The sequence below is a fragment of the Gymnoscopelus microlampas genome, assembly GCF_963454915.1.
Source record: "Gymnoscopelus microlampas genome assembly, chromosome: 21".
NCBI classification, from domain to species: domain Eukaryota; kingdom Metazoa; phylum Chordata; class Actinopteri; order Myctophiformes; family Myctophidae; genus Gymnoscopelus; species Gymnoscopelus microlampas.
The window spans coordinates 38,331,946-38,357,474 of record NC_139958.1 but is presented as its reverse complement, the minus strand read 5'-3'; the positions used below and the strand labels follow the sequence as shown (position 1 = coordinate 38,357,474).

The 25,529-nt window shown below is 45.1% G+C and overlaps 1 protein-coding gene across 2 annotated transcripts; it reads right to left on the bottom strand.

Annotated features, from left to right (window-relative positions):
- Nucleotides 1-262: 262 nt before the first annotated feature.
- Nucleotides 263-15,072, bottom strand: LOC311038241 (kelch-like protein 23; the record flags this gene model as incomplete). Of its 2 annotated transcripts, none has more annotated exons than XM_084047637.1 (12): nucleotides 14,977-15,072; nucleotides 12,567-12,857; nucleotides 12,131-12,265; nucleotides 11,846-12,037; nucleotides 10,219-10,362; nucleotides 7,953-8,121; nucleotides 6,614-6,748; nucleotides 2,381-2,509; nucleotides 2,034-2,216; nucleotides 1,318-1,455; nucleotides 1,033-1,195; nucleotides 263-428 (listed from the first exon to the last, which is right to left on the bottom strand). In XM_084047637.1, exons 2-12 carry the CDS (start codon nucleotides 12,834-12,836, stop codon nucleotides 263-265), a joined length of 1,824 nt encoding a protein of 607 aa, XP_083903763.1. In that variant the 5' UTR covers nucleotides 12,837-12,857; nucleotides 14,977-15,072. The 2 variants fall into 2 exon arrangements, with proteins under 2 accessions (XP_083903763.1, XP_083903762.1); XM_084047636.1 differs by lacking the exon at nucleotides 14,977-15,072 and adding an exon at nucleotides 14,743-14,863.
- Between the last annotated feature and the right edge of the window lie 10,457 nt (nucleotides 15,073-25,529).

Sequence of the window (25,529 nt, the reverse complement as noted above, 5' to 3'; positions counted from 1 at the left end):
CCAGACATGTTTAAGGAAGAAGAATAACAAAAACTATGTTTCCCAGCAACAACGGTGCTTGGTTGACATGACGGTTTTGCAGCATGAATTAGATTCTAATAGAGCTAGTTACAACATGTGCCCGCACATTAAAACTGGGATTATTCAACGTGAATAATAGACTGACAAGCCCCCTGTGCCACCATCATCCTTCAGCAGTTATGAACCACTGTCTTAAATGTCTCTTAGCAACTTATGATGAAGATATTTCTTCATCTTCCCCTCAGTTCACAGGTACGCCATCAGCTGTGGCAGATTGGCTGACTGCATGTCCATCCTTCTTCAGCCTGAGGGACGCACAGCTGAAACAACTGCGACCGGCGGGCATCTCCCCCACAATTTCCCACATGTTCCTGTCTTCACAGTACCGCTCGATGGTATGGAGATACCTGTATGATGAGAGACCAATAGCCATGAGAGAAATGTCTAGTGAGAACTAGGCTTGGGCAATGGGACGAATATATTTGCAATGGGCGCTTATTGAACTTTTATTTTGCAAATGTAATGGTCTGCCTCCTCGGGAATTCAACTCGACAAATAGCCTAATTTACAGACACAGTCTGCAATCGCCAGTGGTTACTGTATGATCGATTTGTGCTGCTGAAAAGCAAAAAGTCATATGACAGATTTGAGAACTAGACAAAACATGTATGTGCCGGTATGCATTGCACCCTTACCCTGGCATGGCTAGCCTAGCTCTGGCAGATTCGTCTTATTTCCTGGCTTTTGCACCCTGACCATTTGATAGTATAGTTATGAGTGACAGATAGACTGCATTTAGACTACTTGCAACGTTTCACCATAGTGCTATTATGGCATAAATGTTCTTGCTATGAATGCTGCTAATTATGTTCTGTTAGGGCTAGGTTATGTTGACTTGACTCCAGATGGCAGCTTAGCAATGGTTGCTATGCTGGCATTGGACGATCGCTACTGGGGGCAGGTCTGCACCGTAGAAAATGTTCACAACTTCATGAAGCAGCATCATCTCACCTGCCTTTGCCCTCCAACCCTCCTAGTACGTAGATCTTTCCATCCACCACAGCTATGCCAGGATGGCATCGTTGCTTTTTCATGGGGGAACACCTGGTCCACTGGTTGGTTTTGGGGCTGTAGCACTCCACCTGGTTCATGAATATTGCCGAATCCTTGCCACCTAGAGATAAAAAAGGAATGAACAGGATAGTGACTGTAGGTGAGCTCTACTATGTGGCTAAGCTACAGTGAAGTTGAAGTGTCTGTTAAGGAATTAAGAGTCATTGAGAACAGGTATGATACCTATTATGTAGATCTTTCCTTCAAGAGAACACGAAGCTGAACCAGAACGTGGGACTTGCATAGGAGCGACTTGCGTCCATACACACGTGTTAGGGTTGTAGTTGTACATATGGGTCGGCTGTGTGATAGAACCATCCTCTGCCCAGGAAGACACATGGCAACAGATTATTCATTGTCAACAGGAAAAGGTAGAATAAGTCATGATAATTAGATAATAATTCAGTCCCCACTCCTTTGGGGTATTTGTATCACTACATATATTTGCAAATACATGAAATCTCTTCTCTGCATTTGACCCATCCTAACTATTAGGAGCAGTGGATGATATTGATACATTTACCGATCCTAACTATTAGGAGCAGTGGGTGTTATTAATACGTACATTACATAAAAATAAAACACAACCTCATGAAACCCAGCAGCTTGAACCTGCAGGCACATCAATCTGTAATAACTTTTATTTATGTTATTTAAGTGGAGGTGTTGTATTGTTTTTTGCACATCCTAAGTAATTCCCTCCCATTGTGTGTGGCAAACCTGCGCATATACACATTGATGCACACTAACTCACTCATTCATTCATCAGCACACAATCAACATACATCTTTTGAAATGAAACTTTCTTGCATTTTATCCTTTCGATAATGGTGGAGCATGGCATCTATTTTTTGTACATTTGTCATTTCATTGTCAATAAAGATGTCAAAGTTCCATACCTATAACGTAGATCAGTCCATCTAGTGCGACCACAGCGTGAATGCAGAATTCTTCTGGCATGCCAACAGACTCCATGAGCTGCCAGGTGTTGGCATCGGGGTCGTACTGTTCCACTGAGTTCACACACGTCTCTTCATTCCAACCACCCACTGCATACACATAGCTATTCAGCATCACCAGACCTATGTGGGGATGTACAAGGGAAAAAAATAAAAAATAAAAATAAACCTGATCATTAGAATTCATTACCGTGGCCATAATGAGCCTTGGGTAACCCAAGGCAAAAACCCATAGGGGTTATTACAAAACAAAGTTGAATTGAATTCCATAGTTTTGACAGTCGTACCGAAATCATAGCGTGCCGCATTCATGGGAGCCATCTTCAACCATGAGTCATGGGAAGGGTCATAGCGCCACATGTCTTTACTGGTTGAACCATCAGAGAATTCTCCTCCAACCAAATACAGAGTAGAGCCTATGGTGGGAGTAGAAGAGAATTAAAACAAGTTATTCCACGATTGAAACCACGATGAAAGAAATACATTGTTCAGAACTAAAGACACATTGCCATTAAAGATGACAACTCGAAAGGTCTTCACTGATACCCAATATGATGTCACCACAACCCATTCATACATGTTCATTACTTTGATGGTTCACTTATCAAGCCAAGAAATTCACCAAAATAGGTCTAGCGTGTTGTGTCATAATTTGCCAGGTGGGCTATACACCAATTTCAGCATCAGCTGCAGTAGACAGCACCCTCTGAGCTATGAATTTGGTTCAATTCAATCAATTTGATTATAGTTCCAAATCACAACAAGTTATCTTAAGACACATGGCAGAGATCTGAATTTGTCCAAAACCAGGCCCTAAGGTGGGCAATGGGCAGCCATCTGCCTAAACCGTGACGGAGGGAAAGCAGATCGAGAGATATACAAGCAACAGTAACAACAATAAAGGGGCAGTCTGAGGAGCATGTCTCCACCAGGCTGAGTGTCGTGGGTTGCAGCCATCAGGAGATTCAGGACCCGAGGAAGCTGTGGGGGATATATCATTTATATGGCATAGTGTAATGTTTTGCATTTGTGGTGTCCACTATATGGACAGAAGTGAAAGTGCTTTTGGTGGTGCACTATAGTCTCCTCAACATGCAATTCTCTAGTTTAGGGTTGATTGGATGTTGTTCATGTTTTTAAGAAATAGACCCCTCTCACTAATGTTTTTTTGGAAGTCAATTACAGGCAAACAGTATGGTATATCGAAACCCTGTTTGACACTCTTTTTCACAACACCTGAATTCATTTGCACCTAATTTGGTGAAAAATATGTTTCTGCAACAGTGACAATTGTAGCATTTGTGGCACAAATGTGTGATTCAAATGTACAGTCAATCGGACGATGCGTTCACAACGATATATATCATAGCACCTTATGTATACGGTATTTACATTTCTCATAGTGACCTGTCATAGTGACCTGTTTTTCTGTTTCTTTCCGTCTCTTTTGTACCAATCTGGGAACCCATCGCCAAATCAAAAGGAAAAAAAGCGCCCACTGCTGTTTTTTACTATCTCACTTGGCTCTGGGAGGAAGTCGACGTAGCATACGTACGCAAGGAAACCGGGGTTTTGGTCTGCCTTCAGCCTTTCACTTCCGGTGGTGTGACTATGTTTTCATTCCCACTGACAATATTTCTACACGGAACACTAACACCACTTCTCCCAGAGAACATGGATCGTTTTGGTTATAAGCCCACTTGTTTCTATGATGAAAGAGCAAGTTAAAATGTGAATATCTTTCCGTGGTTTTGTCTGCTCTGAGGACGCTATTGTTAAATGAGTTTCGGTTTGTTTCTAGTGGGGAAGGATCGGCAGACACGTAAATCCCGGCCACTACATTTGATTGGGTAAAGCGCGGCCTGCTTCCTGATCTGAAGGCACGCCCACTTGTAGGCCAGTGCGTACGCGATATGACAAACCCCCCCGACAGATTCAAACGCAGAGCAGAATCTGTTCTTGAGAGATCACTTTTGTACAGACCTTTCTTGAAACTGAAACAGCTGGAGTTTGAATGACAAAGAATGTCACCCACTTTTTTAACACCTGTAAACCTGTGACAATAAAGTTTAGTTGAGGAGGGTCTGCAATCACAATCCATGGAAGCCTGCAAAATTAGAAGGCATAAAAACTCTGGAGAGGTCCCTGAATTTTTTGTTATTTATTGCACTGATGAGACATGAATTAATGCATGCATGTTAGTAACAGAGGAGTGAATCTTCTTTGGCCTCAGGATTTGATTCAACTACGATTTGCCTGTTAACGATTCAATTCCACAATGCATCTCAATGTTATCGCTAATGGCTGCTCTTTCATCAGTTGATACAAGCAGTCAAATACATATTATGAACTGCTTTTTCATTTACAAAGTGCTTTAATATGATCCTTCTGCAGTGAGTGCATTACATCTTTACAACTGTGCTGCCTGTAATATACAAAACTAAGGTCAGTAGCTACAGTATAAGACAAGGGCTCTTCACAAACTATGAGTGCACAGTAAAAACCTCAGTGTTAATGTAACCAAATGGACCCGTGCCGCTTCGTCTGCCTTGGAACGTGAGGGGAGACGTGATGGCTTTCCATAGCAGACCTACTAGCTCATAACATATTTTTTACCGGAACCGCTGCCTACCGGTTCGCTGTTCATCAAATTATTGGCTTAGGAATGCAACAAAAACTAAAAGATCACACCCAGTGTGAAGTGAGCGGTGTTATTTAAAAACAACAGTGGTCATCACAGTGATATGGAAGCTCACTTAAAAAAAAAAAGTATTTTTTTTTAAGTGAGTGGTGCTATTTATAGGTTATTAATTTCATCATGCGTCTCGCTAGCCAATCACAGTACAGCAAAGCCAATCAGCCAATCACAGTACAGCGAAAGACACATTTTCGCGACGGAAAGAAATACTTTCGCCACGGATGGCTCCCAAACCCACTTATAGGAGCGGCTACACCGCTCAAAAATATCCATGAATTCTAGTCTCTATGGGGTGACTAATCAATAGGAAAAAAGTCATGTTGGGGTGAAATATCCCTTTAACACAGCATCACAGTTCAATGCAACATTCGGAAGTAAACCATCAAACCATCAAATCAACAATAAGCGTAAGCAGGCTATAAGTGATTATGTAATGTCACTGCATCGATGCAGAATCACCCATGCATCTTAGAATTGATTAATATCCACACCTCTAGTTAGTAAATGGAGAGGGAGATAGGAGGAGAGAGGGTGGAGATTGTGAGATGAGGAAGGGATGGACATGGTAGGAAGGAGGTGAAGGATGGTGGAGAGGGATAATTCACCATTCGCTCAGCTGCATGGAAAAACAAAGGGTCGTGACTCGTGAGGACAGCTGATGGATGTGAACTTCCCTCCAGCAAAGCTTCACCCCAACCACAGACTGTTTCAGATGATGCCACATGGAAAGTGGCTACACAGCCATAAGGCCACTGTCAAGACCGCTAAAGAGCTTCTCCCCCCGGACAAGCCAGTTTCTGCCAAATGTCTGGAGCCTGCAAAAAGAGAGCTAGGCATGGTAGTACGTTTGCATCCAGACAGTATTGAATGACAGTGTTGGTGGCATTATGTCAACTGTGTGTATTATGTGCTGCAATATGGGGCTGCAGTGTCACAAGACAGATTTCAGTGGAAACTGACAAAGTAACATTGTATCGTGGCTAACCTATTATGACTGGTGCTAATTGGCTCTATGCACAGCAGCCATATTGGGAATGAATTGGGCCCCTTCCTTACTTCCTTCACAGGTGTTACCAATTAAGGCTCTGTTCCATTTAGTGTGGCATAGTGGTTGTCTTATTTTCAAGGACCCCCATAACTCTACACACCCACCATAAGGGGCCATTTGGGAACCAAAATGGAGTGTTTCTAGTGAGCCAACATGCACGATATCAGCACCCTGCCTAGAATGGAACAGAGCCTTCATTAGTATCATTGGTAACACCTGTGAAGGAAGTAAGAAGCGGCCCAATTTCTTTCCAATATGGCTGCTGTGCATAGAGCCTATTACGCCCAAGTTGTCTACCACACCTTTAAGAAGTGGTTATAGTTTTAATGACTTGAAAAATGAACCATCGCAATGATACCCTTCAAGAATTTCAACTGCCTTTCCATTTCAACGGCAAATGGTAAACAATGCATTTCTACAGCACCTTTATTCAAAGTGCTTTACAATGTGTGTTACATTCAACCTGGTTACCTCCCCAGGGAGGTTTTCCAAGCATGCTAGGAAGTGCCTCCGCAACTTGACTCTGGATAAGCGGATAAGATGGATGGGTGGATGGAGCAGATGGGGGTTCAGTGTCTTTGCTCAAAGATACTTCAACACAAAGCCAGGAAGAGCCTGCGATCGAACCGGGAACCTTTCGGTTCCTAGACGGCCGCACCACCTTCTGAGCCACTACCGCCCCCCCCCCCCCCCCCCAAAAACAGAGTAGGATCTGTTATAGGTTCTAAATTGATTGGTCTCTCTACCCCAGGTGACTGTGATGGTACCACTCACCTGACACAATCAGACCATGCCTGTGTATAGCGAAGGGCAGACTCGCCAGAGTCTCGAATTGACTGGACATGGGATCAAAGCTCTCAGCGCTGCGAAGGATCCCCTTGTCATCCCGTCCCGCCACCATCACTATCACTTCAAAAAGCAGGGGAAAAGGGGTGGGGGGAGTGGCAGAGAACCAGAATGGATTTAAGAGCTCAAAGAGAAAACAATAATAATAATGCTGCGCCTTATAGTTAAAGGTAGGGTAAGTGATATTTTTGGGTATTTTTTTTTGTTAAAAGGTTAAAGTACTATATTCTGAGAGTAATCATTGCTACAGAGCGTTTGTTAGGTCAGGGGTCTCTCCAGCTCTTTAGTAAACAGAATATAGTGCATTTTCAGGTGCGTGACAACATTTAAGGCAATCTAGTCTCGCGTAGCCAGACCCCACAGAAAATGAAAAACAGCGACCCCTGTTTCTGATATTGTCTGTGGAGTCTGGCAGGAGGATAATGTTAGACAAGTGCACAGGGAAACACCGGTTTCATGTCTGCCTATAGCGCATCACTTCCGGTTGGTGCGGCTACGTTTTCATTCCCACTAACAATATTTCTACACGGAACACTAACACCACTTCTCCCAGAGAACATGGATGGTTTTGGTTATAAGCCCACTTGTTTCTATGATGAAAGAGTAATTTAAAATGTGAATATCTTTCCGTGGTTTTGTCCGCTCCGAGGACGCTATTGTTAAATTAGTTTCGGCTAGTTTCGAGGGGGGGAGGGTGGACGGACACGTGAATCCCGCCCACTACATTTGATTGGGTAAAGCGCGGCCTCCTTCCTGATCTGAAGGCACGCCCACTTGTAGCCAATGAGCACACGTTATGACGAACCGCTCCGACAGATTCCACCGCAGGTCAGAATCTGTTCTTGAGAGATTAAAGGCAATCAGGAGAGTGAGATGCATTTTCTGTTTAATAAAGAGCTGGAGAGACATGGGAGACTCCTTTTACAGAACAAACACTCTATAGCAATGAGTACTATCAGAATATAGAGCTATTTAACATGTATTTTAATCAAAGTAAATCACTTACCCTACCTTTAAGTAAAACTACGTATAAAGCTCAAAGTTCAAAATCAAAATCTAAGCTTGAACTGTAAAATCAATATGAACTAAACTCTTGGAAATCCCAAAATGCCACACAGGGGGAAAAAATTAGAATGTTAATGATTTTTATTGTCAGCTATGTTAATATATTTGCGAATTTGTGTCATCACTGGAAATCCCCAAAAAGAAACCTGATGTATTTGTTCCACCATGTGTACAACATGCATGCGTGTGTGAGGCAGGGTACCTGTGGCCCTGCGTGGTTGAGCTCTAGGGCAGTAGGGCAGCAGATCCTGGTTCTTGGCCTCAGAGATGAGCCTCTGACAGCCCTGGGATTCTTTCACCACATCCACACACTCAATCACATCGTGGAGGTAGGAGGGGCTGATAAGAGGCAGACGGATATGCTCTAGTACCTTCAAGAATAAAGAGAACACTCATTATTTGCTAGCCCAACTGGATATGGGCTGAACAACATTAAACATTGCTTTCAAATCTCTACATCTGCCTCAAGACAAGGTGAGGAATCAAACGTGTACATATGGCACAATTTAATACTGTACTTTTTGGATCCTACTGTATATGTTTAGGAAGTATGACCAATATTCATATTTTTATAATTACACAACTGCCTGAAGCAAGCTGCTCCTGTGGTGTGCAACAACAGTGGTGTGGCGTTTAATCCTCCAGATTTATGGAGATCTAAATCAGTGGTTCTCAGACTTCGTGTCAAGGACCCCCAAATTGATATGTATTTGGCCGCGGAACCCCATCTGAAAAGGTTTTGTGCCAGGGACTCGCAGAAGAGAAGATTTGTGTTTTTCCCCCCCAAATGTTGTAAAAAAAATAGCAGATCTACAAGCTTGCATATCTGCTATTTTTGAATAGCCAACATATAAGTGGTTAACATTATTGTGATGCTGTATCAACTAATTTTGCTGGGGACCCCCCGGAACCTCCCCAAGGACCACTGGGGGTCCCCGGACCCCACATTGAGAACCAATAATCTAAATGTCTGACAGCCGTGGAAGGTTTCCTTATGCTGCACCCCCCAAAACTCTTCCTTGCTCTCCCTAGGATATCCCTGAGATTAGCAACAGACACAAGTATGGACTGCACAAAGACGCGTACCAAAAGCAAGTACCATGTAGATGCCACGCATGCAGTTAGATAGAACATTAGGAGTAATACAACTACAGCTGAAACTCATTTGATAATTTATTGATCTGTCTATTACTCAATTCATCTATGTGTAACTGGTGCTAGCAAGAGTAAAAAGGTGGGCATAATGAAAAGGAACAGCCCGCCACGAGAACACTGGCTGTTATTGTATTTTATATCACCATTAGGTGCACCCTAGACAGTCTACTGTATGTGGTTCTCCAAATAAAGATGAATGGGGACAGTTAGGTACTGTATGTCTGTCATTAGTCAAACATTGTAAGAATACTGCTGAGTCACAATACTGTTTAGAGTCACAATACTGTTGTTAAGTTTCTTGCATTGAATTGGGACAAAACACTGCACTGGGTTAGATAGCTGTCAGTAGAGGGTGACAGTTTGCTGCCTTTAAACTAGAGGCCTTGATCATCATCATTAACTGATGATTATTGCAGATCAATAACATTAGATGTGATTAATCATCTGATGATCTATCAACCGATTCACCCCTAAATACAACCTCTCATGTATATTCTTCTTAGAGGAGCATTCACCAACCTCGAGTTCCCCTGCAGGTTTTCTATCATAGCATCCCTTACTTCCTGGTTTTTAGCTACAATGCCAAGTGGTTGTGACATTGTCCTTTTAAGCTGTTAATGGAAAAATGTCAATATTGAGCAAATATGAACATGAAATGAGGTTGATGTAATGGCAGCCATAGACCTGGGTGTGACAGGCAGATGCTTGCCCTAGAAATGCATCGTTGGAATAGTAGGGACACAGGGAAAACTGAAACAGACATAATATGAATTATATGCAAGCGGGGAGCTTCTGGCCTGAAAACTAAATGCACAATGAACAGCATGATGCCATCCATTTAAGTTAGTTTTAGTAGACTCCTTTGACTTCTCCATGGTCTCTGTAGAAAACCAGGTGAAAAGGGCCTTTCTGTGTGGAGTTTGCATGTTCTCCCTGTGTCCCCTAGGGTAGGTACCCTCACAAAAAACATGCAGTAATCCTGGTCTCTATGCTGCCTCCCCCTGGTCAGCCGGGGCGCCTGATGGAGGGGAAAGGAACTGGTGGGAATAACATGTTCCTTCCACGCGCTACGTCCTACCGGGGAAACTCCCCCCTGTCAGGTGATAAGAAGCGGCCTGCTCACTCCTCATGCATTGAAGGAAGCATGAGCTCAGTTCGGGGCTCTCCCCAGGCTGGCAGAGGGAGAGTAGCACCCAGGATTACAAGCTTAAACAATTGGCACTGGGTGAAAGAAATGGGTTACAAAAGTCGTGGGGTAAAAACATTTAGGAAAAAATAATTAAAACCAGGTGAAAGAGTGAGAAGTGACTGACCTTTTCAAAGCTCTGCCTGTGAGTAGGACACTTGTTTAACCACAACATGGCAGCCTCAAACACCATCTCCTCCTTGGATACCCGGAGATCATCCATGGAAAGAATCTCTGTCAGTTTGTCCACAGAGAGAGAGGGGAACTCTTCCTAGGGGCAGAAGCAATACAGTAGACTAGTTGTTAGATTACGACCCTGTTCCCATACTTCCTGAAGTAACCTTTTCTCCTCTCAAGTGCGCACTGGCAAATGTTAAATGATGGATTTATATACCACCTTTATGCAAAAAGCACTTTATAATGTGCAGTATATTCACACAAACATTCACAAACCGACGACAGAGGAAACCACCAACCTGCTTATCGGTGAGCAGATAGGGTCCAGTGTCTTGCTCAAGGACACTTTGGCACTAGCCCAGGGGCAGCTGGGTGGAAATCAAACCGGGAACCTTCCGATTCCCTGTCGACCACTCTACCTCCTGAGCCCCTGACAGGCTTGTTTGGTGAAAAGGACAAGTGACAGTACAATAGCTTGTTAATATTAACCCATCAAGACCTGAGGCCGATTCCACAAATGTCTTCTAAATCAATCAATGAAACAGTTTTCTGAAAAACGTATGACGCTATATCAGTGGTGCTCAAACCTTTTCATGTCAAGGACCCCCAAAATTATATGTATTTGGCCGCCGACCCCCATCTGAAAATATTTTGTTCCAGGGATCCCCAGAAGCAGAGATTTGAGTAAAAAATGTTTGCTTTAAAAAATCTATTCAAAGATTTGCACACATTTTCAAGATAAAAACAAAATAGCAGATCTACAAGCTCGTAGCACGGCACAAAGTGACGCGCTATGAACTTGTAAATCTGCTATTTTTTAATAGCGAAACTAATGTGCTATATATATAGCTAAAATCTAAAATGACACAGATGCTTTCCCGGTATTTATGAGTTAATATGACTAATTGATGTTGGGTCAGTTGTGGTGGTGACAGGTCAATGACTTGAACATTTGATCAGCTTGGGTGGACCCATCTCATACTGTGAGTCACTAGGCTTGTTCGATATAACGATCTAATTGGATTTTGAGTTTCCAATTATCCCTAATCACGTAATTGCCAATTATGTTACACAACTAAATGTGCATTTATAGCACACAAAATGTTTCCGTTTGGTTTTATCCCAGAGAGTTTGGATCACCTTCTCCTCCTGTGACTGTGAGCCACTGAATGAATCACCGAGTGAGAATCTCAACTTGTTTTGTTGACAGAAGCTGCAGGGTTGCAGTGTTATATCTGTGTTGGCAGAGCTGTTGTGTGAGTCTACATCACCACCTACTGGTGGGGAATGATAAGTATTAAGAGCCCGGATATTAAGGGCCGGGTGTATGTGTGCGGTTCTGAATAAATATGCAACACGCTAAAGGTGCACTCGTCTACGCCTGATGTTCCTTACTTCGTTCCAACATGACAATATCAACATTCATGACCCATATAATGTGACTCAGAGGTTGCTTATTTCAGCATGACAACATCAGAATGGTTTGAGTTGTTTTTGCACCTATGGTACACTACAGCAGACATTTCAACGGTGTGGAATTATATTTTTTGTTCTGATCAAGAAAGACTGCCTCTGACCTGCTGGTAGACAACGTTGAAGTGTCCAAGAATATAATCCATGCTCTGTTTCTGCAACCTTTTACAGGAATGGGCCTCAGCAAAGCAGTGAATTCCAACACAGTTCTTTTCATCCATGTGACGCTCCATGTAATGACAGCAGGCCTCCTGAACAGCCATGACATTCATCAAGTTCGCTGTTGCTAGCAGGGCCTAGACCAAATAAACACAATTGATATGTTTTAAAGCACGGATGCAGGTCCAAAACGGAGAGAATGAATAAGGTTTATCATGATAATACATCACCTGCACATTTGCTGTGGAGATGAGCACCTTTGAAGTGTAGGCATAGTTCACCATCATGCCAATCATCTGAGGTTCTACTCCATTGATGGCTACTCTTATCTGTTGGGACTCCATCCACTCTGTTGTAAACATTGCCTGTGCAGGTTGAAAAAGGTGAATGGCTGGTTTTGAGCTTATTGTTCATTCATGTCTTATTTACATTGTGTCAACACTAACAGTGAATTGATTGGATTATTATCGGTTCATATGAAAGCCAAAGAGGAATGCCATTTCCTTAAGAACGCGTGTCAATAAATCTTGACATGTGAAGTTGAGGATGTGTGTTTACCTCAAAGTAAGGGCTAAAGGAGGCTAGAGTGTTTACCTCAAAGTAAGAGCTAAAGGAGGCTAGTGTGTTTACCTCAAAATAAGAGCTAAAGGAGGCTAGTGTGTTTACCTCAAAGTAAGGGCTAAAGGAGGCTAGTACATTACGATGACAGGAGAACTCCTGTCCCTCACAGCAGAGAATCACGTCACAAAACTCATTTTTGAGTCGTAGATTGTTGAGGCCCTCTAAGATCTTGTTGGGATGTGTGTTCTCCACAAACACAAAGTTGTCACTCTCCAGTGAGAACAGCGCTACACTGGGGTCATCCTCCTGAAGTGTAAAGGTAACATCCATAGGGCAGGGGGGTAAACTGGCATCGACTGGAATCCTTTCAGCCATGTCTCCCTTTGCTAGAGCAGCCTATAGGACAGTAGGAGAAGGAATAAAGGGTCAGATAGTAACGATTGTTTACACAATAGGCTTTAAACAAGCACTTCACCCATTTTCAACCGTATCTTCATGTAATTGACTGTGCATGACCGTAGTTCAAGGTGGCATTCCCATTTCTTGGTCCGGGTCAGTTTCTCATAGCTTCATTTGATTTGCTCAGCTGCAGATTTGAACCGGAAACACATTATGAAGGGGTTTGGTGTTTCCGGTTCAAATCTGGAACTGAGCCAATGGAACCGCTTTAACCCTTTAAGACAGGGAACGCATCTGTGTCATTTTAAGATTTCTTTGGCTATTGAAAAAAAAAAGCAATCTACAAGCCGCCGAGTGCCGCGCTATGAGCTTGTAAATCTTCTATTTTTGAAAAATCTTGAAAATTTGTGCAAATCTTTGAATACTGTATATATATTTTTAAAGCCAGCACTTGTAACTCAAATATTTGCTTCTGGGGGTCCCAGGAACAAAACATTTTGAGATGGGGGTCGGCGGCCAAATACATATCATTTTGGGAGAGCCACTGATATCAGCAACATAAGTTTTATATATATATATATATATATAAAGATCTACAAGCTCATAGTGCAGCACAGATATATATATATATATATATATATATATATATATATATATATATATATATATATATATATATATACATATATATAAAGATCTACAAGCTCATAGTGCAGCACTCTGTGCCACAGTAATGTTGCTTGATAACTGTATTGATATACACTTGTCAACTTTGTATCTATCCTCAGTATACTGGTACCAGGTCAGGCCCCTCTATAATGTGGTATAAAATAGTGGTTTTATATTTTCTTCGTTACTTTGCTGCATTTTCACAAATCAATGAATGCTTCCACAACTTTACAAAGTGATTTTCCACGTCCATGTGTGGATATTTAAGAGATAAGAGAACATTTGTCGTGTTTGAACATCAAACGTGGAATAACAACACATGAGCTTCCTTTAGCCGTGGATCAAGACGGTCTTGGAGTTTTTTCAAAACAGTCTTTGCACTTCCTTATTTGGGGTCCGTAGTAGTACATCTACATAAACGTCCACATTTAAAATATAAAGTGCTTAACCCATGGCCACGGATGTTAGAATTATGTACGGGCCCTCGGAGGTACCCGTATATTCCTTATTATTCAATAAAAAGCATTTTAATCCGATTGGTGGCCATTTTCTCCGTATGCTTTCAACTACACGACCCTATCGGTTGGGAGGTGTATTGCACTCTGATACATTATAACTAAATGAGAAAATGCCCACCAATCGGATTAAAATGCTTTTTATTGAACAATACGGAACATACGGGTACTTCTGAGGGCCCGTACATGATTGTAACATCCGTGGCCATGGGGTAAGCACCTTATATTTGAGATTTGAACGTTTATATAGATGTGCGGGCCGTAAATGCAAAAGTGCAAAGACTATTTTGAGGGGAAAAAAGACTCCAAGACGGTCATGTCATCACGACTGATGATCCAAGGCTACAAACGGCCCCAAAACAGAGTTGATTGTGACATTTAAACTCTAACAACTCTACACGCTGTTTTTTTCACGTCCATGTGTGGATATTTAAGAGATAAGAGAACATTTGACGTGTTTGAACATCAAACGTGGAATAACACACAGCTTCCTTTAGCTTACAGCTAGCGCTACACAGACAAAGTAAAGCTGTTCTACAGTGGAAAACCTCTTAATAACATAATAATGTTTATGAAGGTCTCATACATAACCGTAGAGTCTCTATGACTTTATGAAAACAACAGCAGAGTGAAAGTAAAAGGAGTTCAAAGCGTTGACAACAATCCTCCTCTGTTCTGCTCCTAAAGTGTTTGTTTACCTTGTAGAAACAACGGCGATTCTTGTAGGATAAACGAGCCTCTTTATTTCTCACATTAAGTCACCAACAGCTTTGATCTTTTAATCAAGGATGTTTTAAAAGAAGCTTATTTTTTTATTTTGCACCGATAAATAATATAAAGCCTAAATATCAACAACCACCCCCTTCTACTACTTCCCGCCACTAGAGGTGCATTACCGCCACCTACAGTGTGGGAGTCTGTCAGTCACTAACCTCGCATCACCTAACCTCGGTCCCAGCGGTGGCCTAGTGGTTAGAGGGGCGGCCTTAATACCGGAAGGTCTCTCTAGTTCGATTCCCCAATTCATCACATCAATCATGAATCACCGCTGAATAGCCCTTGAGCAAGGCTTCCATGCAGGGTCCGGCTGTAAACAAGTTTCGTACTTAGTCCGACACCCTGGGTAAACAACAAACTTTGCTTTGCTTAGCCTCACTCATCTGCGAAAAGAAGAGCCTGGTCACAGCTGTGTTCCGTGAGCAGAAATAACAGCTGTGTTCCGTCAGCAGAAATAACGGAGCAGAAATAAGACTTCCGGTTGACGATCTCTTCAGAATAAGAGTACCCTCTAGAGTAAAAAGAAACCATTGAAAATCATTGAAAAACGGTTCATTTGTACATTAAAACTATAAATTAAGCATTTAAACGAAGCTATATAACACATATTATGTTTCTGTGTGACAAAAACGTTTTTTAAAACATTAAAACATTATCTAAATGGATAAATGCTGTTCAAAGGACTGCATAGCCTATACAAATTGGACACTGGACCGGAGACGGCTGCCGATGCCAGCACTTGTGACATACACACGCGTTCGGGGAGACCCCCTCTACACTGCCACACTCTCCGCTAAGCGGGAGAGGTGTAAAAAAAAGTGTGGCGGACCATCCAGTGAGGTCAGAGGTCAGAAAAGTGCCCTTTTCTACCATTTTCAGACAATAGTGGACACTGGACCGGAGACGGCTGCCGATGCCAGCACTTGTGACATACACACGCATTCAGGAAGACCCCCTCTACAACGCCACACTCTCCGCTAAGCGGGAGAGGTGTAAAAAAAAGTGTGGCGGGCCGTCCAGTGAGGTCAGAGGTCAGAAAAGTGCCCTTTTCTGCCATTTTCAGACAATAGTGGACACTGGACCGGAGACGGCTGCCGATGCCAGCACTTGTGACATACACACGCGTTCGGGGAGACCCCCTCTACACTGCCACACTCTCCGCTAAGCGGGAGAGGTGTAAAAGAAAGTGTGGCGGACCGTCCAGTGAGGTCAGAGGTCAGAAAAGTGCCCTTTTCTGCCATTTTCAGACAATAGTGGACACTGGACCGGAGACGGCTGCCGATGCCAGCACTTGTGACATACACACGCGTTCGGGGAGACCCCCTCTACACTGCTACACTCTCCGCTAAGCGGGAGAGGTGTAAAAAAAAGTGTGGCGGGCCGTCCAGTGAGGTCAGAGGTCAGAAAAGTGCCCTTTTCTGCCATTTTCAGACAATAGTGGACACTGGACCGGGGACGGCTGCCGATGCCAGCACTTGTGACATACACACGCGTTCGGGGAGACCCCCTCTACACTGCCACACTCTCCGCTAAGCGGGAGAGGTGTAAAAAAAAGTGTGGCGGACCATCCAGTGAGGTCAGAGGTCAGAAAAGTGCCCTTTTCTGCCATTTTCAGACAATAGTGGACACTGGACCGGAGACGGCTGCCGATGCCAGCACTTGTGACATACACACGCGTTCGGGGAGACCCCCTCTACACTGCCACACTCTCCGCTAAGCGGGAGAGGTGTAAAAAAAAGTGTGGCGGGCCGTCCAGTGAGGTCAGAGGTCAGAAAAGTGCCCTTTTCTGCCATTTTCAGACAATAGTGGACACTGGACCGGAGACGGCTGCCGATGCCAGCACTTGTGACATACACACGCGTTCGGGGAGACCCCCTCTACACTGCCACACTCTCCGCTAAGCGGGAGAGGTGTAAAAAAAAGTGTGGCGGACCATCCAGTGAGGTCAGAGGTCAGAAAAGTGCCCTTTTCTGCCATTTTCAGACAATAGTGGACACTGGACCGGAGACGGCTGCCGATGCCAGCACTTGTGACATACACACGCGTTCGGGGAGACCCCCTCTACACTGCCACACTCTCCGCTAAGCGGGAGAGGTGTAAAAAAAAGTGTGGCGGGCCGTCCAGTGAGGTCAGAGGTCAGAAAAGTGCCCTTTTCTGCCATTTTCAGACAATAGTGGACACTGGACCGGAGACGGCTGCCGATGCCAGCACTTGTGACATACACACGCGTTCGGGGAGACCCCCTCTACACTGCCACACTCTCCGCTAAGCCAGACAGGTGTATTTGGAAAAGTGGCGGGCCGTCCAGTGAGCTCAGGGGTCAGAAAACAGCCATTTTCAGACCCCCTCTAAAACATTTTTTAAATAGTGAAAATAGACGATTAGCATGCAGATATACGTCAGAATCACTTGTCAGTGCACATTTATTTTTATTTATTTATTTAACAGGGACAATGCACATTGATCAACATGTCAGTTATTCAGTTATAACCTGTATTGAGTAAGTGACAAATAAATCCCTCTTGATTCTTGTTCAGATTAGTTCCAGAGTTCTCTTTGAAAATGTCACACATTTTGAAATGGCTCCACATCCATTACCTGATAGAAGAGAGTTGCAGATTTTCATGGAACATGGTAGAAATGATCTCTAGGCTGCCCTATAAAATGGCTCAAGGTCACAATCATGGTCACAGTCAATGTTACATCAGTCATATCTCAGGAACGGAGAGAGACACAGAACGAGATGTTGGTGTGTGCCTTTATTAATGGTATTGAAATTTTATACTGATGTCAAACTGGGAAAATGAAATAGAAGCAAGGCTTGTCCATAGCCATGTCTGTTTTGTGGGAGTATCCACACATATCTATCAATAACTGGTCAACGCAACAGTACTGTATACACAGAAGATGCTTTAAAACTTCCTGATGATATTCTGTGGCACTTCCTGGGACTTGCATCCTCTTCCAAAAAGCCAATGAGTATGTTTGATTTATTATGGAGTCATAAGGAGGTGGCATCAATAGAACTTTTTAAAAGGTATTTTATTTAATTTGATACGTGAAGTCACAGCAGTAGATTGGCTAATTTCAGCATGCAACCAAGTGTAAAATGTAGCATTACGACGCCATCAAGGCCCGCCAAAATACATTTTTGACGAAAAAATCAACTGTAGATTTAGTCGACTAAAATCGTATTATATTTAGTCGACTAAAACTACACTAAAACAAACATTTAAGGTGAATAAAATATGACTAAAACTAAATTAAATGTTATTCAAAAGACTATGACTAAAACTAAATAAAAAATAACACTGCTTCACAGTGACATGACAACAACAGGTAACCTCAGTCTGTGATATTAATCTACAATTTTTTTGTGTTAAATTGTGACTGCACTTGTGTATGTCACAAGTGCTGGCATCGGCAGCCGTCTCCGGTCCAGTGTCCACTATTGTCTGAAAATGGCAGAAAAGGGCATTTTTCTGACCTCTGACCTCACTGGACGGCCCGCCACACTTTTTTTTTACATCTCTCCCGCTTAGCGGAGAGTGTGGCAGTGTAGAGGGGGTCTCCCCGAACGTGTGTGTATGTCACACGTGCCCCCGCAAATAGCTGTCTCGTGTCCAGCGCCCAATTTGTGAAGTCTATGCACTGAAAATGGCTGTTTTCTGACCCCTGACCTCACTGGACGGCCCGCCACTTTTCCAAATACACCTGTCTGGCTTAGCGGAGAGTGTGGCGTTGTAGAGGGGGTCTCCCTGAACGCGTGTGTATGTCGCAAGTGCTGGCGCCAACAGCCGTCTCCTGTCCAGTGTCCAGTATTGTCTGAAAATGGCACTTTTCTTACCTCAGGCCGCACTGGGCGGCCTGCCACTTTCCTTTTTTTTACAAATTATCTCTCAAATGTTCACCAACATTCTGTACTGGTCTGTATCCATTTTCTATCAAGTTTAGGGGCGCTCAGTTATGGAGAAGTACACACGCACGCACGCACGCACGCACGCACACAGACACACACAGACACACACACACACACACACACACACACACACACACACACACACACACACACACACACACACACACACACACACACACACACACACACACACACACACACACACACCTCTATCTTTTTTTATGCTGTGTTTCCATGTTGTATATATGTTGTTAAATAATATACATTTTTAATGTTTTTTTGAATTTGTATTGTATTTTAGTTTTTAAATAGGTGAGATCAACTTTATAAACCCCAAATTCTTCTTCTTTTTTTTTATCTCACCTGCACTATCTACTATTATTGCGACCGTAGGTCGCATTTACTATAGAAACCTGCTCCAGGTGTCCGTGCGTCCCTCCGTCACACACGTCCCGTCACACTTTTGCCCTGCTCATATCTCCGCACCCGTTGCCCCGATCCATGCCAGATTTTGCACACACACTCCTTACCTGCCAAACTACACCCTCCAAGGACCCCCGGAGCTCCAGGGACCCCCAGCTGCCTCGGGGACCCCCAAGTGTAAAAAATGAGCACATGTGGACAAATTACCAAATGACCACCCCAACGGGGCTGCTCACGGGGCATTCCCGGGGACCACCCACTCCTGGTGCTCCAGAACGGATGCAAAAGTGGTGGCGCCCCCAGTGGAGGACCCCCTGCCACTGCAGCTCACATAAAATGCCGTAACTCGGGCTAGGAGCGTCCGGGAGAGCCGCGGCCGGTACCTATTCGTCCGCCAAGGCAACGCGGACACCCCACCCCTAATTTCTCACATGGCCCTCTTCTAGCGCCACCTTCAGGCCGCTTTTCACAACACATTTTTGCCCACTACTCCTACAGTTTTGCCCCTAAAAACACGCAAATTGCTACACACTACACAGTATGTGTACACTCATGTCATCAACATGCCTGCCACCACATTTCTTAGACCACCAAACAAAACTATACATTGCCCACACAACTAGGAACCAATCGCCGTTACAGCCCTCTTCTGTATACATGTGACCTACGGTCGCTTATCTCCCGATTAGGGAGTCTTACTGGTTATTTGTAGCATATTTTGTGGTCTCTTTTATCATTGTTTATTTGCTTCTGCAATAAACAATATTATATCATCATCATTTTCCAAGAGTGACCTGGCCTAGAGTCAGCATTATTACAACAATGGACAAACAATACAAAAACAATACATATATGTAACACACACAAATCAATATCCAGTTAAAGTGCAAAACAGTGCTAAGTGCACATTTAATGGGGGTCAATAGCCAATTTCAAACTGGAACAACCTGGCACTTAGAAGTGATCTAAGTCATTTAATCATAAATTTATTTTTTAAATACAATTGTGTCTTTTAAAAAAAAAACTTGCCACTTAGAAGTGTTTTAGTATGAGCCATTTAAAAGGCATACATCATAAATGTATTTTTAAATTAGATTTGTGTCTTTTAAAAAACATAAAAATTCACGATCTTTGAAGGCAACCGGAAACCTTATTTCTGCTAGCTCGAAAACCGAAGTCCAATTTCTGCTCACGGAACGGAGCTCCTGGTCACGACCTAAAGCAGCGAGTGTCTAGGAAGTCCTGAGTGGACAGATTTCCGTTTCCCCCGGAAACGTTTTTTTTTTACCAATCACAACACTCGTTTCATTCATGGAGAATGTTAACAGATTTGTAAAGCATCAACGTCATTTCCTTGGGCGGTACTTCCGCCAAATTCAAGCATTTCCGGTTGTCAACTTCCTAGACAACCAACATCGCAGGTCTTGCCCAGGGTGCGCATCACCAGTCTTTCTAGCCTGGTAAACCCTCCCTCCGGAAATCTCATTTCCATTTGATTCTCAAATGGAAATGAGATTTCCGGAGGGAGGGTTTACCAGGCTAACTTTCCACCTCGGAGGAAAAGTCAGTCAGTCAGAAGATACTTCAACGACCAATACATAATAGGCTCCATTCACAGGTGTTACCAATGATACTAATGAAGGCTCCCTCTGTTCCATTCTGGTCAAACAGGTGGGGCTAAAATGTAGGTCCAGGCCTCCAGGGACCCTCATGGTTCTATCGTGTCAGATGAGGCCCAAAATGCGGGTTACCAGGCTGGTAGATGTAATAAGAAGTGGAGGAGAAGAGACATCAGGTTCCCAGGTTTCCCATCATTCGGTTTATTCAGCAATCATCAACAGCATCATAGCAGAGAGCCAGGGCAGAAGCCCTGGCTCTCAGCACAGCCTAACGGCCTACCAGTACTAGTAGCTAGTCACTTACATACAGTCACTCTTATACTGTCCATTCGCATTTGAATGCAGATGGTTCATGTGGGGTGGGGGTCGCCCTGTGGGTGACAAGACACCCCTTCATGTCCTTTGAACATTTGGCAAATGGTTCTGTCGGCAAATGGTTCTGTCTCTGCTTCCTCCCCTGCTCAAGGTGTGAGCAGGATGGGAAGACAAAGACATTTAAATGACACAGCTATGCGTGTCCTTGATTAGCCGACTCCAGTGTGTCTGAGTCAACACCACTATTATTCTAACTTTAGCCATCTATTTTACTTGCATACTGGTATATTAAATATAGCACTAGACACGACAGTTCCTTAAAGGGTTTCCAAATGAGAGTGTACAAATGGAACCAAATGGACCCGTAAGGGAGTTGTGAGGGTTGTGGAAATTGAAAAATCTGAGAACCACTGTGCTACACTAAATGGAACAGAGCCTTCATTGTTATGACCCGTGTGTGTGTGACCCAAACGCACAGCAAGGAGGAGGCAATAAAGGGTTAAAGCCCACCCGGGCGAGTTTATTAACAGGAGGTTAAATAACAAGGTGGGGGGAAGAGGGGTGTGGGCTCCGTAGGTTGGCACGACTCAGCAGAGAATCCCGGACACTGGAGAAGAGAGGAGAAGCAGGGTCAGTAATAGATTCACAAGGAGGGAAAGTGCACAGTAACTGCGTAACGTTAAACTGGCTATAGCTCTAACACACTGGAAGCTAAGTCTGACTGGCTATACTTTACCAACCATAGACTGGTGAAGATCTGGCGCTGAGCTGCATGCAAGCCAGGCTTTTGTAGCCTCTGGAGGTGATTGCAGATGACGACCAGGTGAGGAGATTGGGAACGGCACACAGGTGTGCTGAGGTGTGCTGTGGTGTGCTATGGAGCCCTCAGGTGGTGCTGCCGGGTACAGAGAGACCACAGCACCAGGATGTGGAGGCGAGGAGGAGCGAGACGTAACAGGACCCCCCCTCCAAGGTTCGCCACCAGGCGAATGGCGGGCAGGGTTGGGGCGAGCCCGCCGCTGACGACCCCTCGGCCGAGGAGCAACCCGGGCAGGAGGAGATTCAGCTTGGGCGGAGGTCGGGGCGGACTGAAGGCAACAGACCTGGCAGGCGGTGCTCCAGCTGAGAATGCGCCCAGAACTCCAGCAGACGTGGGGGGTGTGAAGCTCCAACCAGGGTCTGCCCAGGATGAACGGGGCGTCCGGGGAGTGAATGACGTAGGGGCGGATGTTCTCCACGTGATCTCCCGAGACAGTGAGGGTGAGGGACTGGGTCCGGTGTGTGATGGGACCCATGGTGTGACCATTCAGAGCGAAGGCGGAGAGAGGCCTCTTCAGAGCAGAGACTGGGAGTCCCAACCTCTGGGCGTACTGGAGGTCAACAAAGCTCTCATCGGCCCCAGAGTCGATAAGAGCTGCAATGGTGAGTGTCTGCCCCTGCCAGGCGAGAGTGACAGGGAACCTGGCAACACTGGTGAGGGGCTGGGAAGTGACGAGACGACTCACCCGAAAACCCAGAGTGGGCGAAACTACTCCCCCTGGTGCCCGAGAAGAGGACACTCTGGAGAGCAGAATTGGACAGGAGTGAATATTGTGCGCTGGGCTGGCGCAATACCTACAGAGTCTATGTAGTCTGCGGTGCTCGCGCTCAGCTGGAGATAAGCGGCCCCTGGGAGTCACACGGATTCGGCCCAGTTGCATGGAGTCCTCTCCTGAGGAACCAGGGAAGGCAGATGGAACTGGCACAGGCCGAGTGAGACTGGACAGCATGGAGGAAGATGGCTTGGCAGCAACATGATGCTGGGACGTCTTCTCACGCTTACGTTCGCGGCGGCGCTCATCAATGGAAACGGAGAGTGAGATGAGCTGGTTCAGAGTGGAGGGTCTCACCCTCTCGGCTAAGGCGTCCTTCGTAGCCTCACCCAAGCCATGGAGGAACGCGCTGTGAAGCGCAGGCTCGTTCCAATCACAACGGGCGGCGAGGATGCGGAACTCAGCGGCATAATCTGCTACAGAGAAAGAGCCCTGCTGGAGAGTGGAGAGAGCTGTGTCTGCGTCCTGCCCCTGGACGTCGTGGTCGAACACATTCTTGAACTCCATCACAAAATCCTTGTAGATCTGCATATAGGCCACAGACCCCTCACGGCTAGCCAAAATCCACCGGCGCGCCCTTCCGGTGGTCAGGTTAGTTATGTAAGCTATGCGGGCAGGGGAGGTGGAGTACATGCTGGGCTGGAGATCAAACACGTACTCACACTGCATGAGAAACTCCCGGCAGAGGGAGAAGGTACCGTCATAGGGGGCCGGGGCAGCAAGGTGTGGTTCCCGGCTGGGTGGCATGACCTGCCCCGGGACCGCATCAGGCGCTGGGACAGGCTGGACAGGAGCGGGGGCCGGAGGGCCCGGAGGTGGAGTGAGTCGAGCGCAGAGCGCGGCGACCTGGTCAGAGAGATCCTGGACCAAAGTAGTGAGTTGGTTAATCTGGGCTTGCTGCTGAGTGGCCTGGGACTGCTGCTGCGTTGAAACCCCCCGGAGCTCCTGTTGCACATTAGAAACGACAGCAGATGCTTCCTGTAGCAGGCGGGAGTGCTGCGCTAGAATCTGTCCCTGGGCCTGAAGCGGATTGAGAGGCGATGGTTCTCCTTCCATGCTGGCTGGGTCCAGATGGCCAGATCTTACTGTTATGACCCGTGTGTGTGTGACCCAAACGCACAGCAAGGAGGAGGCAATAAAGGGTTAAAGCCCACCCGGGCGAGTTTATTAACAGGAGGTTAAATAACAAGGTGGGGGGAAGAGGGGTGTGGGCTCCGTAGGTTGGCACGACTCAGCAGAGAATCCCGGACACTGGAGAAGAGAGGAGAAGCAGGGTCAGTAATAGATTCACAAGGAGGGAAAGTGCACAGTAACTGCGTAACGTTAAACTGGCTATAGCTCTAACACACTGGAAGCTAAGTCTGACTGGCTATACTTTACCAACCATAGACTGGTGAAGATCTGGCGCTGAGCTGCATGCAAGCCAGGCTTTTGTAGCCTCTGGAGGTGATTGCAGATGACGACCAGGTGAGGAGATTGGGAACGGCACACAGGTGTGCTGAGGTGTGCTGTGGTGTGCTATGGAGCCCTCAGGTGGTGCTGCCGGGTACAGAGAGACCACAGCACCAGGATGTGGAGGCGAGGAGGAGCGAGACGTAACACTTCATTAGTATCCTTGGTAACATTAACCATTGGTAACACCGTATCATCCGTTAATCACCCAATTCTGCATGATAAGCTAAAAGCAATAGGTTTTGATGATACGTCAGCTAGCTGGATGATCCTATCTGGAGGGGAGGGAACAGGTGGTCGAAGTAAACGGAACCCTTTCCCCCCCTCCGAGTGAGTTGTGGCGTTCCGCAAGGAAGTAATAGGACCTTTACTGTTCCTGATATATGTGAACGATATGTCATCAGCTTGCGACTGCAACCTGTTCCTGTTCGCAGATGACTCTGCTCTGCTGGTCTCGGACAGGGACAGGCTGCAGGTTGAACAATCTCTCAGCTCTGAACTCGATACGATCCACATCTGGCTCTCTGACAACAAACTATCATTACACCTGGGTAAAACCGAATCCATTCTCTTTGGGTCTAGTGTTAACCTTAACAAGGCTGAGAGCTTCACGATCAAAGCGGGTGACGATGTTATCACAAGAAAGGAGGAAATTACCTACCTGGGTTCCATCTTGGAGGCAAACCACTCCGGTGATAAGATGGCAGAAAGAGTCATCAAAAATGTCAATCAAAGAACACGTTTTCTGCACAGGATCAGTCAATAAGCATTCTCGCAGGGGCCCTCATCCATTGTCATTTCGACTATGCATGCTTCTCAGGGTATCACAACACCACTAAGGCCTTAAAAACAAGGCTCCAGACATCCCAAAACAAACTGGTAAGGCTACTTCTTGGCCTCAATCATACAACCCATCTAACCCCTGCTCACTTTGCTAGGGTTGGATGGCTCAGGGTTGAGGACAGAGTACGACAACTTGCTATGGGCCTGGTCTACAAGATTCGACACAACATTGGGATCTCCCTGTATTTGTCAAAATAGTTCCAAAACGTAAATGAAGTCCACAATCATAACACCAGAGGCAGCTCCACTGATCATGTTGAACCCAGATTTGGCACAAACAAGGGAATGAACTCTTTCTCATGCTATTCAACACAAATGTGGAATGCCCTACCCAAAGGAGTAAAGGAGTGTAAAACCCTACTCACAAAACTGCCCTAAATAATCACCTTCAGGAGGCTGCAATTCCAAATTGGCCCCTGTCAAAGTACTGCATAAGTACTCATTATGCAGAATGTAGTGGAGTAAAAGTACAATATCTGCCTCTGAGATGTAGTGGAGTTGAAAATTGGAAATACTCAAGTAAAGTAAAAAATACATCAAAATGG